We start from the raw sequence: 18,754 nt of genomic DNA, 5'->3' as shown, positions 1-18,754 counted from the left end.
GAAATAAGCCAGAGCTAATGCTGTTATACAAGCACTTCGCATATTACATTACCTTCCTGTTTAAAGATACCCTTTAGGGCTTTTCACATCTTAATCACAGTCGACTGTAAGTATTAAAAATGTTTCAGTATTGACATGACTTCATATGTTTTAAAGTCCCGTGAAATGACATTTTAGGCGACTGGGGTTTCCCTGTATAAATAATACAACAAAATCTACTTCAGTAGTAGCTTATGTTGTTTTTGTTTTTTTTTTTACTTCTAGCTCATATTAATATCTAATCAAAGAAATTGCTATCCGAGCAACCACCCATTAATCTTTTTTTCTTTTTTTAAATCAGGCAAGATTTTGGGCACCTACCAGCACTCCGACAACACAACGGGGTCCTTCGTTTAGCGCCAGTTTGGATTTTCTCCCTCGCCCGGCCTGTGTGTGTGAATTACAATGAGGTTTATTGTGTCGTTTTTATTAAATATAACCGAATGACTTGTACATCGCCACGAAAGGCTTTACTTAGGACAGTAGGCGTTATTTTCGAGAGGTTGAATGTGGTCGTAACATCCGGTAAGGTGGTTTTCGGGGTGCTTGAGTGAAGGAAGACGCAAAGTTGCAAAAAGGTAAACTGTCTCATTATCTTTGACTTGGTCATAAATGAATGGAAGCTGTTTGTTTGTGTATATATACATATGCAGAATTATAGTTTTATATTCACTTGGGAAAGCGGCTGTCCATATCTTCAAACATTTATGCTCTTAGTTGCTTTTTACCAGGTTAAGTGTAACCACTTAGTCGTTTCATTTTACATTGTAAGTCAAGCTTAACTTATCTCCACTTTAGGCTGAACCTAGATTTTAATACTTTGGACATCTTTTCGTTTTCACATAGAATGAGTGTTAAAGCTGTTAGCGTCTTTAAAACAACTGGGACAGGATTTTAATTGTGCTCAGTAGCTCACAGTGTTGCACTGTTCTATACTGTGCAGTAAAGTGTAATACACAATTAATTGATTTAATGTATGTACAGGGTTAGTTACTGTTAAGTTACTGCTGCTAAAAGTGATTCTACAAGCTATTAAATTGTGCTTTGTGCTTAGTTTTTGCACAGCACTGCATAGAGTCCTGTGAAAACAGTTTTTCATATCACTGTAGTTTCAATTATTACTTGCATCGTGAAGAGATTGCTCCAACCTCTGCCGGAAAATCTGGAATTCTTTTTTTATGCTAATGTGTCCCCAGCAAGGAGGTAACAGGGTGATATCTCATCAGTGCAGGAAATTGTGTTGGATGTAAAATTATTTTGCCAAGAGCTGGACAAGCTGTGCATCTACACTAGCAGTCAAAGGTTTGGACACACCGTCTCATTTAAGTTTTTTTCTTTATTTTCGTGACTATATACATTGTAGATTCTTGCTGAAGGCATCAAAACTATGAATGAACACATGGAATTATGTAGTAAACAAAAATGTGTGAAATAATTGTGACAGACTGGCGACCTGTCCAGGTTTATACCGCCTCTTGCCCTATGACAGCTGGAATAGGCCCCAGCGCCCCCTGCGACCTTGAAAAGGATAAGTGGAAGCGAATGGATGGATGGTGTGAAATAACTCAAAACATGTTTTATATTTTAGATTCTTCAAAATACCTGCCCTTTGCTTTGATTACTGATTTGCACACTCTTGGCATTCTCTTGATTAGCTTCATTTTTGAAATGGTTTTCCATTTCAGGTAATCACCTGAAATGGAAAACTCTTGAAGGACTTCCCAGAGATGCTTAGCACTTGTTGGCCGTTTTGCCTTCACTCTGTGGTCCATCTCATCCCAAACCACATTGACTGGGTTTAGGTCAGGTGACTGTGGAGGCCAGGCCATCTGGTACAGAACTCCATCACTCTCCTTCTTGGTCAAATAGCCCTTATACAGCCTGGAGGTGTGTTTGGGGTCATTGTGCTGTTGAAAAATAAATGATGGTCCAACTAAACCCAAGCCAGATGGGATGGCATGTTGCTGCAGGATGCTGTGGTAGCCATGCTTGTTCAGTGTGCCTTCAGTTTTGAATAAATCCCCAGCAATGTCACCAGCAAACTATTCCCACACCATCACACCTCCTCCTTCATGCTTCATGGTGGGAACCATGCATGTAGAGACCATTTACCTTTTCTGTGTCACACAAAGACACGGCAGGTGGAACCAAAGTTCTCAAATTTGAACTCATCAGACCAAAGCACAGATTTCCACCGGTCTAAACAAATCTCTTCTGCTTGGTGCTTTTCCTTAGTTGTGGTTTCTTAGCAGCTATTTATATTTGATGTCTTCAGTTTATATCTACAATGTAGAAAGTAGTAAAAATAAAGAAAAACCATTAAATGAGAAGCTGTTTTCAAAGTTTTGAGAGAGATAATATATTGGGATAAGCTCACAAAGCCTCTTGTTAAGTCTAAATTCTATATTACTGTATACATAACACAAGCATTATGAAAGATGCAGCATTCGGTTAACTTTAGAAGTTTGTAACCTTGAGAAAGAGGGTCGAAGACAGCATCTAACTTGGAGCATGACACGGCTTGTTTAACTTTGTCTTGTAAAGTCTGTAATCTCTCAGGTGGTCAGCTGGACACCTTGGATACATGAGAAACACGGCTGCTGGAGTGTGTTATCACACTTTCCTGTGTGCTGCTGTGTGGTCTGAACAGTTTCACAATTCAGTCAAGCATTTAAAGAATGTGTTTTCTTGAATGTTTTTTTTCTTTGTGGAAATTACAGCCCACATCTGGGTTTTTATTGTTTTTGTTTTCTGCGGGTCTTTCTTGAGGTTCTGCCAAAGTAATTCCACATATTTGCCTTTCTGTAGGTGACCAGGTGATTTGACATCAACGACACAGTGTAATTCCTTAAAATGGAGAGTAAGTGTCTGATTTAAAGCTCACGAGAATACTGCTTTATCAGTGGGTTAAGACACAAATGAGTGCATGTGCATTTCACTCAGGTGAGGATGATCTGGATATTCTGACTGCGCTGCTGGCTGAGAGCGAGGGTATTGGCGAAGAACAAGAAAGCCAGGAGCAGGCGGACGATCTGGACGGGCTGTTTGATGAGGAAAATGACGAGGAGTACAAAGAGGGCGTCGAGGAGGAAGAGCACAATGTGGACGAGATGTTGGAGCTCTTTGGAGATGTGGATGACATCAAACAAGAGGAGAAGGACAAAGAATCAGAGGGTGATTGTGAGAACCTGAACAAGTCGAAAGAGGATTTACAAGGTTTGTTGATGTACAGTGGAGTTTAGTGGAGCTACATGCTGAGCCTGTGTTGTCAGCTTAATTTTGTTATGCATTTTTTTTTCTTCAGAGGAGTTGAGGCAGATGAAGGAGCAGATGGAGAGGTTGCAGCAGCAGCTGGAGGCCAGCCAGAAAGTCTCAGTCCCGTCAGCCTCTTCAGCCAAGACTTCAGGAAAAAACTCACCAAGTGTCACACCAGTGAGACCCAAACCTGCACCTACCCAGCAACCGGCCTCCAAACTGAGCCAGGCCAGACCAGCCACTAACACACAGAAGACACCAGCAGGTAAAGAAAACAGTGATGCCAACTCCCTCTGTAGTGCTCAAGCACATTGTACTGTGTCTAACCTTCTCTCTGTGCGACTGCAGTAAAGCAGTTTTTCTTGTGTATAGTTTTGTTATAGCTATAACCCACCTCATGTTTCATGAATTCTTTCTTCTTCTTTTTTTTTTCCATCCTTCCAGCAGCGTCTTCATCCACACCAGCAAGAGCAGGAAGCCTCAAGCTCCAGGAGTCCTCTGAGTTTTCTTCTCAGCTCAGCTTTGCTGACTCATTTAAAAGCAAACCGAGAGTGGCTCACCAACCTAAACCCAGCACATCACCGGGTAAAACTCCAGTTTTTCCTTAAACAAAGTGATTGTGTCGTCACACACATTAGAGTGATGCACGTATGTTCTGTGTCTGAGTTTTTCTTGGCTGTGCTCCCCTCAGAAAGCAGAGGACCACTGGTAGAGATAAAGATCGGCAGCTCCTTCAAGCCCATAGAGAGCACCAGCACAGCCCCTGATGCTCTGCGCTCACCTTCAGCGTCCCATAGCAGACCTGCAGCAGCTGCGTCAGCAGTGCAGCCTAAAGCTCCTTCTTATCCATCTCTTCCCAAAGACGTGGCTCTTGAGAAATATTCAGGACTGCGGCTCAGGTCAGAGCACTGAAGTGATGACAAATTGTCAGTTGAATTAGGTTTTCTTGTTTTGTTTTTTCCCATTCCTGTGTTTTTAAGTCTTTGGCTCGGTTCTGTTTGTCTCCTCAGAAAACCACGTGTTTCTTCTAGCGAGATGGACCGTAAGATGGCTGACCGCCGTCTGATTCGACTGTCACAGTTACCGGAGCGTATGGCTCGGGAGAAGCTGGAAGACAGCGACTGGGTGACGTTTGCTGTGCTGGTCAATAAAGCCACGCCTCAAAGCAACAGCAGTGTAAGTCAGACCTTGTGGACTTTGTTTGTGCAGCATCAGTGACAGTTTCATAGAAAAATATACAAAAGAAATGAATAAAAACTCTTTGTAAAAGAGTAGTTAAGGATGAGTTTTTCTGGTTTTAATCCAGCCTTTAGGGATGACTTTGAACAGAAGTAGGATTGTTCTGCATATACAGGAGGCAAAGATTTTTTGGTGTTTAATATATTTAAGTTGGAGTTAATTAAACCAAACTATTTCAGTATTGCTTGCATGATGCTAGGATTTGTTTTATTTATTTATTTTTCCCTGTGGAAGTCAAAAACCTTCGTGGTAGCACTAAGAAGATATTTCTATGCGGATGATAAATACATTTATCCTGTAATATTCCTGATTGAGCACTTTCTTCTCTGCAGGGCAAAACCTTTAGCATCTGGAAACTCAATGACCTCCATAACCTGGAAGTGTTTGTGTCTCTGTTTCTGTTTGGTGAAGTTCACAAAGAGCACTGGAAGACTGAGACGGGCACAGTAGTCGGACTCCTCAACCCAAACCCCATGAAGCAGAAAGAAGGATATGACGGGGTGAGCAGAAAGTCTGAAATGAATCTAATGTGGAGTCTGAGGAAAAATTATTTTCTCATTCTCAGTGATTTTGTACTTTAAAATCAGCTTCCAGTAGGAAAGACAGTCTGATATGTTGAATATTGGACACACTTGAGGGCTCCACTTAAATGTTTCTTGAGGGTCTGAGGCTCAAACCTTTTTCTTGCCTTTATGCCTTTAAATGAACATTTACACCTAATGATAAACAGATCCTTAGTCCATCTATTAATGGCACTGTGATATAAAGGTTTGACAATGTTACATTTTACTGCAAAATGTAACTCATATGTCTAAACTTTATCTCATTGGATAAAACGGATACGGGCAAAGTCTAACTTTGAGGATACAATTTGCAATTGAAAAAAGGTGACAAAAGGCAATAATGCACAATAGTCTGCACATTGCATTATTAAAGTATCGTGATTGAAATGATGGTATCATATCATGGGCTGTCTGGTGAGTCCCACCTCCAGTAGCTAACACCCATCATGTACGTCTGTAGTGTCTGTAGTTTTTGTACTGTAAGCTGATTTCCTTCCCAGAATATAAAACCTTGTGTGGAATGTGTGCAGGTGAGCCTGACGGTGGATCACCCACAGAAGGTGCTGCTGATGGGTGAAGCTCAGGACTACGGTATCTGCAAGGGTGTGAAGAGGAACGGAGAGCCATGCTCGCAGATAGTTAACATGGTTAGTCTGTTCTATCGTGTTTTCTGTACCTAAATGATTATCCTGTTGCCTTAAACTTCCATCTCCTCCACAGTATGAGTGCCCATACTGCCAGTATCATGTCAAGGCCCAGTATAAGAAGATGAGCTCAAAAAGGGCCGAGCTGCAGTCGTCGTTTTCCGGAAGAGCGCCCAGTAAAGTCATGGGGAAGGGGAAGGCAGGTGGCCTGAGAGAGCGGATTTGTCAGGACGGTTTCTACTACGGCGGCGTGTCCTCTGCTGCCTGTGCCGCCTCACTGTGAGTGTGTTTTTTCCTATTGCTAAAGTTCAGGTCAGTCAGACTGTAAGAGGAAGCTCTTTCTACTTTCCCTTTACATCTACAATATAGCAAATGAAGAACAATGCAGTAAAATCAATAAAAACTTGACTCAGCTGTTTCTGTTAGTATCCTCTGCAGCAGTTAGTCATGCAGGCTGTGGTCATAACCCTGTCCAACACAGATTCTGGCTTTAACTGGATTTTCAAATCAATAGTGTGTGCTGAAGTCAGTTTGCGCAAGTTAACTGCCACCCTTACAAAACCAGGAACACAGTGTGGGACTGAAAGCATCCAAGCTGCTGCATTTTCAGTAACAAGCCTGTGTGTTGCAGGACCGCGTCCAAACCAAACAAACCCACCCAGAAAACTCTGGACAAGCTGTTTGTGAGAGGCTCGGCTCAGCTCATCAGTCAAGCCAAGAGGCTCGGTAAGGACTGCTAGATTCTCTCACACTCACAGATTTGAATCATTCCTCATGGAAGTTGATGTTTACAAGCCTGATGTCGTAGGTGACAGATATATAGAATTGCATAGGAGTATTTTTTGCTTCAAACCCTTTTTTCCTTACCCCGACTTTCAGATCTAAAAATTGTTTTCTCCTTTGATTAAAATACTGATGTAGTTTTCAATCCTGTCGGTAATTTTAGGAGAGATCGATGAACAAAGGCAGAAGGGAGTTCCCTATTTCAACTGTTTTTGCTTGTGTGTGTTTGTAGCCATGCAGTCTGGTGAAGTTGCAGGTTGCTCAGATGAATTTAAGAGCCTGATGTCAGTGCCAACACCTGGAGCTTTGCAGCTGAAGAAGCATCTCACGCAGGGCAGCCAGTCAGGTACACAACCTGCAAATCTTTTGCACTTTTTGGCAAGCTAGGTTATATTAAAGACACGTTTGATTACAGTGTTGTGAACTCAGTCATCTGTCTCACACACACACCAACAAAAAAATCTTATTTGGCATCCTCAGTTTCCAAAGAAACATCGGGAGCTCCTCTTCAGTCCATCTCGGCCTCAGACCTGCTGAAGCAGCAGAAACGGAAGCAGCGGGAGCTCCTGGAGAGCCGGTGGAAAAGGGTGGAAGAAGTTCAGAGAAGGTCGCTGCAGAACTCGGGGGGTGCGACAGGCCAAGATTGTTTAATGTCACCAAAAGCTGCTTCTGAAGTCCCCACAGCCTCCCAAAGCCCGGCGGCGCCCCACACTCCGACCCTGGGCCGAGGCTTCTCCAAGGGAGATGATATCCTCTTCTTTGATGCCAGCCCCCCTCCAGCTCCTTCTCCCAGCACCCTCAACCTATCAGATGCCAAGCTGGCTGCTCTGAAGAAGCTAAGGGCTAAAGACACGGGGCTGGTGAAGGAAGACCCCAACGCTGTGAAGAGGAAGAGGAGTGACAGCAGTGAGATCAATGCCCGAGTAGAGCGGAATCGCACCTCACCCAGCGGTACGCATTTCAGTTTTTTCCAGTGTAATTCATACATCTAGATAGCTATCCTCTTTTTTTAACTTTCTTGTAAAGTTTTAAATTAAAGATAACAATTATTTGTTATTTTAGCAGTACGGTACCTCACAGGATGGCAGGATATTGTTGCCTCTGTACCTTGACTGCATAATGTTATCTTTTTGTTGTTTTTGTTGTTTGTTGTGCTGCCACAGATTCTTGGGAACACAGGTCTTTATCTTTTTATGCTGAAGTAAACTTACCGTTGCCTGTTTTATGGTTCTTTTCTTTGTCTGAAGCCTCAGCTAATGAGGAGGAGGAACCGGTGCAGAAAAAGAAGCGAGAACAACTCGACTATGTCCAGTCAGAGGAGTTTCAGAAGATCCTGAAAGCCAAATCTCGCCACGGGATTATACTTCAAGCGGTATGACCAGTGACATTTGATGATGCATAGATGCATATGAAAAACCAAATTTAGTGCAAATTTATAAGTTTGCTGGCTTACAAAGAATTGAACTTCCTCTAATTTTTATGGTAGTTTCATTTTAATGGGGAAGAATCAGAACCAAAATGCCAGAAAAAACATGTTAGTTATAGTTATAAGGTCATGGAGTGGCCTCAGCCAGTCTCCAGACTGCAGTCCTGTAGAAAACCTGTGGAGGGAGCTGAAGCTTTGAGAGTTTCTGTAAAGAGGAGTGGGCTAAAATCCCTCCTGAGATGTGTGCAAACCTGGTGACCAAGTACGACAAATGTCTTACTGACATGAGTCATGTTTTGCTTGGGGATTAAATTCATATTTCTCTTAATGATATAAGGTATAAATATGTATGTGATATGGTTGGTTGATAGTGTCTCTCTTCATTAAAATTAAACAAATATAATTCGATTCACTTTTGTCTATACAGGGCCAAATCACAGCAACAATCACCTCAAGACACTTTATATTGTAAGGTAATACATACAGAGGACCCCCCCCCCCCCCCCATGAGCGTGCGGCCAGTTAAAAATTAGAAGGTTAATTTCTTTGGAAATGAGCAAGCTTACAAATTCAGCATGGTATCCAATAACCTTTTTTCGCCCCATTGTATATTTCTTAATGAATAGCTCTCTTTCTCTTTCAGGCGGAGTACCAGCTACAAGAGCGCTACTTCAATGTTCTGGTGAAGAAGGAGCAGATGGAGGAGAAGATGAGGAACATCAGAGAGATGAAGTGTCGGGCTGTCACCTGTAAAAAGGTACTGAGCCAGAAGTTGAATTCACCGCTGACCCAGGTGTGCTGTGGTTGTCTATCAGAAGTCACTGAAGTAAACCGTTGTTATTCTTCTGCTGGTTCCAGTGTAGTTACACCTACTTCAAGCCGGCGGATCGTTGTGTAGAGGAGAACCATGATCTGCGGTGGCACGAGGCAATGAAACGCTTCTTTAAATGTCCTTGTGGACAGAGAGCCATTGCTCTGGACAGACTGCCACACAAACACTGCAGGTAAGACAGTGGCTTTCCGACAAGGCCTGGCAGAAACACTGAAATGATGTGTACACTGTAGTGGGACTGTGGGACTCGCCAACTCATTAGTCATTTTGCCTTTTCAGCAACTGCGGTCTGTTTAAATGGGAACGAGATGGGATGTTGAAGGTAAGCTGTCACAGATTACCAATTTAAAAGTTTAAAGCAACATTTGATTGAAACAAAGTAGACTGATCACACACTTGATGTTTCGTTGCAGGAGAAAACTGGCCCTAAGCTTGGTGGAGAGCTCCTCCTGCCTCGAGGAGAGGAGCATGCCAAATTCCTCAACAGCATGAAGTGATTTATTATTGAGGGAGCAACCTATAGACTTTTATGTTTGTAATTTAAGGTTTTACCAGGCTTTCATTAGTATCAGGTCTGTTTTTAAATTTTGACATTATGTAGCTCTTGAGTGTCTGTGGTGATACCAGATGTGCTGCAAATTGGCTGATTAAAGCTGATTAAAGATTTTATATGTACAGACTGTTTTTCCCTACAAGAGAAGAATTTTTGCTCACCTATATTGGCACAGAAACACCCTCTAACACGCTCCATATGTTGGTGCCAGGCGGAGCCAGGTGGCACTTACTCAATTCTTTGAGCCAATCCACATGGCTTTAAAGGTCTGAGGTGGAATCACAGTATAGAGATAAAATAAGCTTTTCTGGGGTTGAAGCTGTGTGATTAGCAAGTGCCAGAGTGCCATGCCACATCATTGTGAGGCTTTTATTTTTGCTCGCTATCCCGTCGCTGCTTGTTTCCCCCCCCCTTCTTTCTCTTCACTGAGCACTTTGTGTCTAATATTTCCACTCTGGAATGTGGGATCCATTTCAGGCTGATGATTTCTGCAGCTCACCTCATCTTTTATTCCAAACCGCCTACCTCCCTTTAAGTAAAACTCAAAATACCAGACAGTGGAAGTGTGAGGAAAAGCACATCATTGGAAATTCATCTTTATTTGTCATTGTGACTTGGATATGAAGGACAGTTTGTTGGAAAAATTAAGCTACAACTCTTATCTGGCAAAACCATTTGTGTATAAAAGGTTGGTTTCTTGCCGCTAATACAGCACGTCAGGCTGAAACGACATTATATAGCTTCAATGTACATATAAAAAAAAACAAAAAAGCATGCAAAATTTCTGCCCAACAGTACAAAAGTTGATCCTTACAGTTTAACAATGAAGACATATATTGCACTCTTTAAGTTGTATACAGAAATCAGGTTGAGAAAAAGGTGTAGATTAAAGTGGGACAAATACAGAAACCACTTGCACTCAGAGTCGGGCTGTCACCTTCAGTACGGGGTAAAGGTTGTGGCAGTGAGAGCTGCTGTTGCCCAGCTCTCTGTGATTGAGGATGCTTAGTGGAACCAGTAGTAGCGAGGAGAGAGACCATCGTAATGAAACTCACGCAACTGCTCATTTGTCTCTCTTGACCTCTCATTAACCTCTGTAGATGGAAAAAGAAAGAAAATCATAATTAAGGCAATGCAATAAGCAAGCATATAACAAACTATATGTAAAATATGTTGAAAGCCACTGTGACAGCACAGTATTCATAATCACATTGTATTCCTGCTCTACTGTAGTTTACAAAATAAAAAACGAGTTTGAACTAGCGATTGACACCATAAAACAATAGGGAACATTGTAGCCTGGCATGGGTGTTGTGGAAGGAAAAGACTGATGAAAGGAATACACAACCACTGGGGCAAGAAAATCAGATGCAACAGGTCTGTAGAATTTAGACTGCAAACTGATGCGGAACATGGATATCCTCTCTGAGTCCCAACTCTGACAGAGGGTTCTTCCTATATCATGCTATATAAATAAAACCAAATTGGATTGTTGTCAGGAGAGATATGTAACAGTCATTTGTAAAAGACGATGGCGGCAGAGTCATGGTTTGTGGCTGCATTTTACATGGGGGAACACAATCAATCATAACTGGCCTTCCCAGAGCTCAGACCTTGATAAGGAAGCAGTGTGGGATAATCTTGACAGCAAATGGAACAAGAGGCAGCCAACATCCAAAATACACAGAGCTTTGGAAGATCTTTTAAGATGCCTGGAGAACTATTTCCGAAGACTACTATAAGACGTTACAGGAAAGCTGGCAAAGAGAGTTCAGGCTAAACTAAAGAATAAAGGTGGTCACATTAAATATTGATTTTTAAGCCTGTTAGAATTGTTAGACAAACTGTTTTTACCTTCTATAAAGCGCATTTCCTTTTACACGTTCAATAATTTGTTACACCTGTTTCCTATTTTCTGAGGTGGCTCAAGACTTATCAGAGTACTGTGCAAACTTTTTCCAACATACAATTTTAATGCTATACTTTAATCCTCACTCTTACACCTCATTTTATTTTTGTACTGGCGGGAAGCAGTTCATCAAACAAAACCGATGAGTAGATGCTATCAGGTGGAGGTGACTGTAGTGGGTCATATAAAGAGGAGGTTGTTTCAATCTATCTACTGTCTATTAGCATATACAAAAAGAACTGAAATATTCCATACATAGCCTGAAATGTGACTCTAAAGTATAATGCTTTTCATTATTAGCAGTGCCTTAAATTCTTAGCTAGCTAGGCTAGTGTTAGCAAAGCTGAGTTTTTACAGACCCTATTTACAATGAGGACAAATACTGGTGACTGCTATGCCTTAGCCTCCTAGTAGATGCGCCTATGGTATGAAATTTAAAATTCCTACATTGCTTTTTTTCCCAGTTACCACATTCCCAAGATTTTCAGAAAACCTGACCTCTTAAACTCAGCGGAGATTTTTAGTATGCTAGGCGCACCTATGGTATCAATTTGAAACTCCGATGATGGCTTGCTCTCAAGTTATTGCATTAACAAATTTGGGAGTAGACACCGCCCACCCACGACGACTACAACAATACGCTATCAGCTTAATATGGGTGAGGGGTAAAAAACATTTATGCTACCTCTAAGTTGCATTCCTGAGTTAGGCAATTGATTCTTCTTAACTATAATCTCAACTGCTTTCAGAAGCTAACAATAAATCTATCAAAAAGTGAAATTTTATGAAACCCTTGCTGCGAAAAGTAAATCACACTAACTTGATAATAATAACATAATTAACTATAGCTCATCTTTTGCACAGTATAGAGAATTTGTTGGCCCCATAGCAAAGCAATGTATGTGCTCACTTCAGAGTAATTCAGGTATTATTCAAAGTTTGGTATCGCAATATTTCTTCCATTCTTTATGGTTCACCAACTTGATTTTAAATGCAGCATAAAGTGATAAAAATGGACCGAGACATGAAAATACGAATTCTGTGTTGGCATTCGGTTGAGACCTTGTTTATCTTTAGAACTTGTTGACCCAAACCATGCAAACACCGTCTCTCACAAATAAAACCCAGTCCCATCTTTATGGTTAGCAGTTCTTAGTTTAGAAACTGTGAATGCAGCTATATCACAAGTGACAGACGACCACAGGGAAGATTGTCAGCTTGGGATCAACCACAAATAGACACTTTGATTTGGTGTGGAGTCTCAAGCACTGTGCTGTGGTTCAACGGCTCGTGGGTGCCAGAAGATCCAAACTTAATCTTTGTCCCTCAGTGTGGTCTCGACTGAGGCCTCTCATGGTGACTAACATTCAAGTAATTGTCAGTTTCCTGTAAGAGTGAGCTCAAGTTGGCTGTTGCAATATCGCCTATCTTTTCTGTTATAGTGCTTCATTAGGGGTCTCAAAGCAGATTGATGTTTCCATTACTATTTCTGTTAAATCAGTGACAATGATTCATGATTATTTGTTCTTGCATTTTTTTTACTTGTGTTTTGATGATTTCACCTTCAGCACACAGAAACAATGACTTTAAGTAAGCATTTGGTATTTAATTGAAAATTCCTTTCCTGTTTTCATTAGCGCTATAAACAGGATAATAGGAAAATGTTTTCCCCTGCTGTGTATTTCCTAATTTGATGTGCTGTTGTGCAATCTCAGCAAAATGTAGACTTGAGGGAACATATCTAATAGTAGGAGTCATAGAATCGCCAGATGCCGTAACTTAATTTTTGTTTCATGGTGTTAAATCGGAGAGCACAGGAACCTGCTTTAAAGAAACCAGGTTAATTCAGGTCTTACCGTCTCGGTCCTCCTCAACATAGTTCTCATATTCGTTCCTTTGTTCCTCATTGTACTCCCTCCTGCGCTCATCGGCTGCCATTTTCACCCTCTGCTCAGCTGTTGGTGATGGAAAGAGTTATTTGCTCACAAAATAGTCAAAATAGAAGGTTGTATTTTTTCACATGTTCAAAACTGTTTTAGTAGTTTTTACTTCCATGGTCTGATTCTACTGTAACCTTTCTTTTTTATTCATTTTTGATTAATCATTTTATTCCATTATTTACCTTCTAATTGGGATAAACATCTAAAATATTGTGTGAACATTATCCCAGGCACAGGTACAGGGTAGGCTCTTTATGGATTAGATAAGACTTCTAATCCATACATAGTGCCTGTAGGTCAACCGTAGCTGCAGTGTGGGAAATAATTATATTTGATGCCTTGCTGAATTTGTATTTGAAGTTTTCTCACTTAAGAAGAAATGAAGAGACTTTTTTAGTAGTTCCATTTTAATGGAGAGACACCGATAGGCTGCTGCTTGCCCATTTGCCAAATAGACCACAATCAGTCAATCAATTACACCTGTCCACAGAATCAGTTCCTTCTCCACCAACATGTGCAAGACCAAAAAGCTGTTAAGGGACATGGACCTGCAAAAGGCTGCAATGGGCTACAAGACCATCAGCAAAAAGCTTGATGAAAAGGTGACAACTGTTTGTGCGATTATTTGGAGATGGATGAAATATAAATGGCCATCAGTCACTCTTGGTCTGGAGCTCCATGCAAAATCCTACATTGGGTGAAGATGATCATTAGAAAGTTTGTGGATCAGCGTAAAACTATATGGGGGAGCTTCCAAAAGATCTGAAGGCAGTTGGGACCAGTCACAAAAAACACCATTGGTAACACACTACACCATAATGGACTGAAATCTTGCAGTGCGCCCAGCTCAAGAAGGTACAGATAAAGGCCTTTGTTAAGTTTGCCAGTGAACATCTAAATTTTTCAGAGAAAGTTTTGGGAAAAGTGCTGTGGTCAGATGAAACCAAAATCGAGCTCTTTGGCATTAGCTCCACCTGCCATATCTGTGAGAGGGAAAATGCTGAGTATGACCTAAAGTCAAGCACGGAGGTGGATTATTATGCTTTGGGGGTTTTCTGCTAAGACTACATGACACTGCATTGAGGTGCCAATGGATGGGGCCATGTACAGTAAAATCTTGGATAAGAGTCTTCTTCCCTCAGCCAGAAAAATGAAGATGGGTCATGGCTGTATATTCCAGCATAATAAACATAAAAAACATAAGACAACAAAGTCTAATGTCCTCTTGTATTCTCTAACAGATTTAAAAATGGAAAAACAAAAATGGGGAAAGGGAAAAGAATAGTAGAATGCTACAGACAGCTGCTCTGGTTAAGCAGTCATCCAACATCTGTTGGAAATATTATACATAAAACAATCAATTTTTGCCTTTTAAGTAATTTTGAGCACAGAGACTTCTTCCTTTCAATAAAATCTTTCCTCTGTAATTGGTTGTTGTGCATCCACCTTTACTTTTCTCTCCAAAGAAAAGTCCTTTACACACACACACATAGCTGACTAGGGTTCAAATTGACTAACCTGGCAAGTAACAATATCAACCTTTTTTCCAAGAAAAGGTTGTTTGTCTGTTACTGCTACGATGGGTGGGGAAAAGTGTCATGAAAAACAGCCTGTCTCTGGATGTCTGCCCAGGGACATGCATACTTCTCTGATAGTTTTTTCCAGTATAAAACATATAAATCAACAAAGAAAAACTTCTGGGTTGGACTGATGGTTTCAGAGCTTTTGTGCAAGTGAATGTGTTTCTGTTTAGTTAGTTTTAAGGTGTGTGAATGATGTTTATTGTACTAATTCTCAGAATGAAAGAATGAGCTTACTGTACCAAGAAACTTAGAGAATGAGCCTGCTCCAGAGTACCCTGTGACTCCTTCTGCAGCCTCCAGTTTGTGTGTGTGTCTGTGAGAGACCTAGATTTGAAAGATGCTTCTGCATGGAACACCTGCCTGAGTTTGTATCACTCTCTTTAAGTGTCCCAGCTTGCAGCCAAAACAAACTGTGTCATCTCCAATCCCAACCACAAACGAATAAGCCAACAGTCACACAAAGAATATCTATGGAACGTGCCATAATTGAGTGTGGCCACATCAGCGACTCAAGCAGGGCCAAGGAGAACTAAACCACATGTAGCACTGAATATAAATCAACACACTCCCCACTCCCAGACCACACCAGCCAAACAGCGCAAAGGCAGTCAATTCTTCAGCTTTTCAGAAATAGCCATTCTTCCTCCAAAATGACTACAAAACAACATGCAGACAGCCCTAAACAATTTCCTCTTGGTGGCTAGCCTTTGTTTTAAAGTGGATGTGTAAAATATATGGTGTGCAGCATACCTAGGAACTCGTAGTATCGGACTGAGCGCCGATTGCGGCGTTTGAAAAAGTTGGAGGCGTCTGACTCGGGCATAAAAACCTGCTGTGCAGCACCTAAAGGTCAGAGGTCATAAGTTCACAGCTGCATGAGCAGAAATGTAAAGAATAATTTACTGGAAGTAGCTTGAAGGATAAAAAGTCATACCTTTAGCATCTGATGCTTTTGAGTCATCCCGTACTGCTGCACCTTCCACCAGGCTGAAAACTAAAGGTGAGGGGAAAATATTTTATCTCATACATATATATATATATGCTTTACACACACACACACACACACACACACATATATATATATATATATATATATATATATATATATATATTAGGGGTGCAACGATATTCGTATTGATATTGAACCGTTCGATACAGTGCTTTCGGTTCGGTACGCATATGTATCGAACAATACAAAATTTTTAATTTATTTTATCAACTTTCCTTCTGACGATGCTGTCTGTGTTGAGCGCTCAGTGAATCTGCGTTCGACTACTCCGCCTAGGCTCGACAGTGCAGCCTAGGCGGACAGCATCATCAGAAGGAAGAGCGCAGGGCAAGCTAGCGAGACAGAAGTTAAGCTCTCCTTACAACATGGACCTCCCGCACCCTCATTCAGATCTGGCGTTTGGAATTATTTTGGTTTTCATGTGACGTATGACCCTGAAGGTAAGCGAGTCATGCACTAAAGTAAAACAGTATGTTGGATGTGCCATGCAATGCTCAATTACATGGGTGGGAACTAGTGTGTTAGCGCAGTTAGCTCGTTAACGTGTTGGCTGTCTAGCCCCATGCACGGGGCGATCGGCGGTAGCTCGTTAACGGAGATTTGCGTGTTGTGGCGTTAAGGTCATTTCAACGAGATTAACCTGAAAGCACTGGTGGGAACACAACGAATATGACTGCACATTTACTCCGACATCATCCTAGTGCAAAGACAAGTGGAAGCAGAAAAAAAACAAGCAAGCATGCTACTAACTTTAGCCGAGTCATTTAGACAGCTGTTAGCACATGATTCTCCTTATATGTTTAATATGCTGCTGAGAATATAGCCCAGAAGAAGCGGATAGTATAGCTTTTATTTTGGAAAGAGACATTTCTCTGTAATAAACTCTCTTTTTCCAAAGATGAGTGATTCCTCAATCAGATACAGGGCTCGCAATATCGCTAGCCCGACGTCCCGGGGCTAGCGATCTTTTCAGTCGGGCTACCAAAATCTATCTCTGCCCTGCCCGTCGGGCTATTGTAGGAAGGAAAAATATATGTCAATGCTTTTGCATTCTTTCAGAAATGTAGCTGGGTAATTATGTCATTGGCATCGGTGAGCCACTGTCAATATGTGACATATTGAAATCGCGTTTGAATTTGCGCTTGTTTTTTTGCTTTCACTTTGCAATGACAGCACTGATCTGTGAGTGATGATAATTTGTGCACCAATTCCTCTGACATAGTCTTATTAATTGTTAGCTTACTATGCAAACATGACAAGTGAAATCTCCCGCAGCAAGCTTAAACATGTGAGAGGTTGATCGCGCAGAGAATCGCTGAGCTTATGTGAGTGCGTGTGTAAAAGCAGCAGGATTTATATTTGACTACGATGACCTTCACAGACAGATATATATTTTAGTTCTGCTGAGCCAAATAAGACAGGTCAGGGTGAAGAAGTGACAGCCAAAGAAAAGCTTACCACAAAACTGAGAAGTTATGACAAATCAGACTATAAGGCAAAAAGAAAGTGCAGCTTTATGGTTTCATGGACAAAAGAATTTCTGTGGCTGCAATATGACGAGCTAAATAACCAGGGCTGCACATAAGTGGTCCGCAGGTGCGCATTCGCTGTCAAAATAAAAAACACGCACAAGGGTTAGGGTTAAATTTAAAAACTGTACTTTTGAGTTAAAATATATATTTATAATTTTAATAAATGACAAATTAAAAAGGCATGAACATTTTTTTTGTATCGAAAAAATATCGAACCGTGACACCAAAGTATCGAACCGAACCGAACCGTGAATTTTGTGTATCGTTGCACCCCTAATATATATATATATATATATATATATATATATATATATATACACACACACACACACACACACACACACACACACACACACACACACACACACATATATATATATATATATATATATATATATATATATATATATATATATATATATATATATATATATATATATATATATATATATAGTGTGTGTGTGTTATATATTCACTTCATGTGGAAGAGCTTTTCATTCTCTAAGTCTTTAACTGCAAATCTTTAAATACAGCTTCAAATACAGCCCCTCCACTGTGAGTACTCCTTGAACAAAAGCTTACTGGTGGATAGCCGGGGGAACAAAACTAACGAAGGATCTGACATGTAAAAAATACAGATGTTTCCATTAGGCAGTTTTGTGCAGCACTGAGTGTAAAAAAACAAACTATGTAGATTTTGAATCAAAATTCCATTTCACAAATTTGTCATGTCTTCCTCTGTGCTGTAGTTTAGTGTAGCTTGCTTCAGATTAGATCAGTTTCTTATTATAAGCATCTAAGCCACACCACATTTTTCAGTGATTGGTCTCATAAAAATCATGCCTTACTGTGTCCTCAGCCATCACAAAGGGGCCAAATGGAAGAAAACTTTTTTTTACCTTGGGTGCCAAACCTAAGCATTTAACCATACATACTTGCCTGTCCCAACTGAGAAAATATTAAAAAATAAAAAATAAATAGAAATAAAAATACATTAAAAAAATATATTTTTAATATTTTAAAATTGTTCCCCAGTCAACCCAACACAATGCATCAGTGCTTTGTACCCTCAAAGCTACTCTTGTTTTTTCTACCCTGAAGATGTTGAATCCAAAAGTTACTCTTCCACTCCCCCCACTCTTTTCCCCACCTACCAAGACAAGGTACTCACAGGTAATGACAAAGAGGGTGGTGAGAACAGACAAGACAAAGACTCGAGCCCAGGACATCTTGAAGGTAAAAGGCAGAAGCTCCACTGGACTTCACAGCACACCTAACAGAGTTCAAGTGAGTGAGGATAGAAGGATGAAGCAGGGAATGGTGGAAGATGAGAGAGAGGTGTGGAGGGAGGAAGAGAGTGGGAGGAGAAAGGAGGAGGTGAAGCTTTACAGAGGGAGGGAAGATGCTGGAATTTCAGTTCCCCAGGGGAGGAGATGACGGAGAAAGC

General features: G+C 40.9%; 2 protein-coding genes across 3 annotated transcripts; one reads left to right on the top strand and one right to left on the bottom strand.

Moving 5' to 3' along the window:
• Positions 1-391: 391 nt before the first annotated feature.
• Positions 392-9,456, top strand: mcm10 (minichromosome maintenance 10 replication initiation factor). Of its 2 annotated transcripts, none has more exons than XM_085386360.1 (18): positions 392-617; positions 2,848-2,899; positions 2,983-3,255; positions 3,344-3,559; positions 3,742-3,879; positions 3,986-4,193; positions 4,305-4,470; positions 4,866-5,033; positions 5,627-5,743; positions 5,817-6,019; positions 6,372-6,466; positions 6,756-6,869; positions 7,004-7,474; positions 7,771-7,895; positions 8,593-8,706; positions 8,808-8,953; positions 9,061-9,103; positions 9,195-9,456. In XM_085386360.1, exons 2-18 carry the CDS (start codon positions 2,893-2,895, stop codon positions 9,276-9,278), a joined length of 2,688 nt encoding a protein of 895 aa, XP_085242486.1. In that variant the 5' UTR covers positions 392-617; positions 2,848-2,892; the 3' UTR covers positions 9,279-9,456. The 2 variants fall into 2 exon arrangements, with proteins under 2 accessions (XP_085242486.1, XP_085242485.1); XM_085386359.1 differs by having other exon boundaries at positions 3,739-3,879.
• A 255-nt stretch (positions 9,457-9,711) lies between these two features.
• ucmaa (upper zone of growth plate and cartilage matrix associated a) lies at positions 9,712-18,754 on the bottom strand. The gene is made up of 5 exons (XM_085386362.1): positions 18,479-18,754; positions 15,701-15,760; positions 15,517-15,609; positions 13,100-13,198; positions 9,712-10,428 (listed from the first exon to the last, which is right to left on the bottom strand). Exons 1-5 carry the CDS (start codon positions 18,534-18,536, stop codon positions 10,340-10,342), a joined length of 399 nt encoding a protein of 132 aa, XP_085242488.1. The 5' UTR covers positions 18,537-18,754; the 3' UTR covers positions 9,712-10,339.

Source organism: Rhamphochromis longiceps, linkage group LG17 (genome assembly GCF_057381845.1).
Source record: "Rhamphochromis longiceps isolate RC_006_pf linkage group LG17, R_longiceps_female_GT1.1, whole genome shotgun sequence".
NCBI lineage: Eukaryota > Metazoa > Chordata > Actinopteri > Cichliformes > Cichlidae > Rhamphochromis > Rhamphochromis longiceps.
This window is presented reverse-complemented; position numbering and strand designations above follow the sequence as displayed.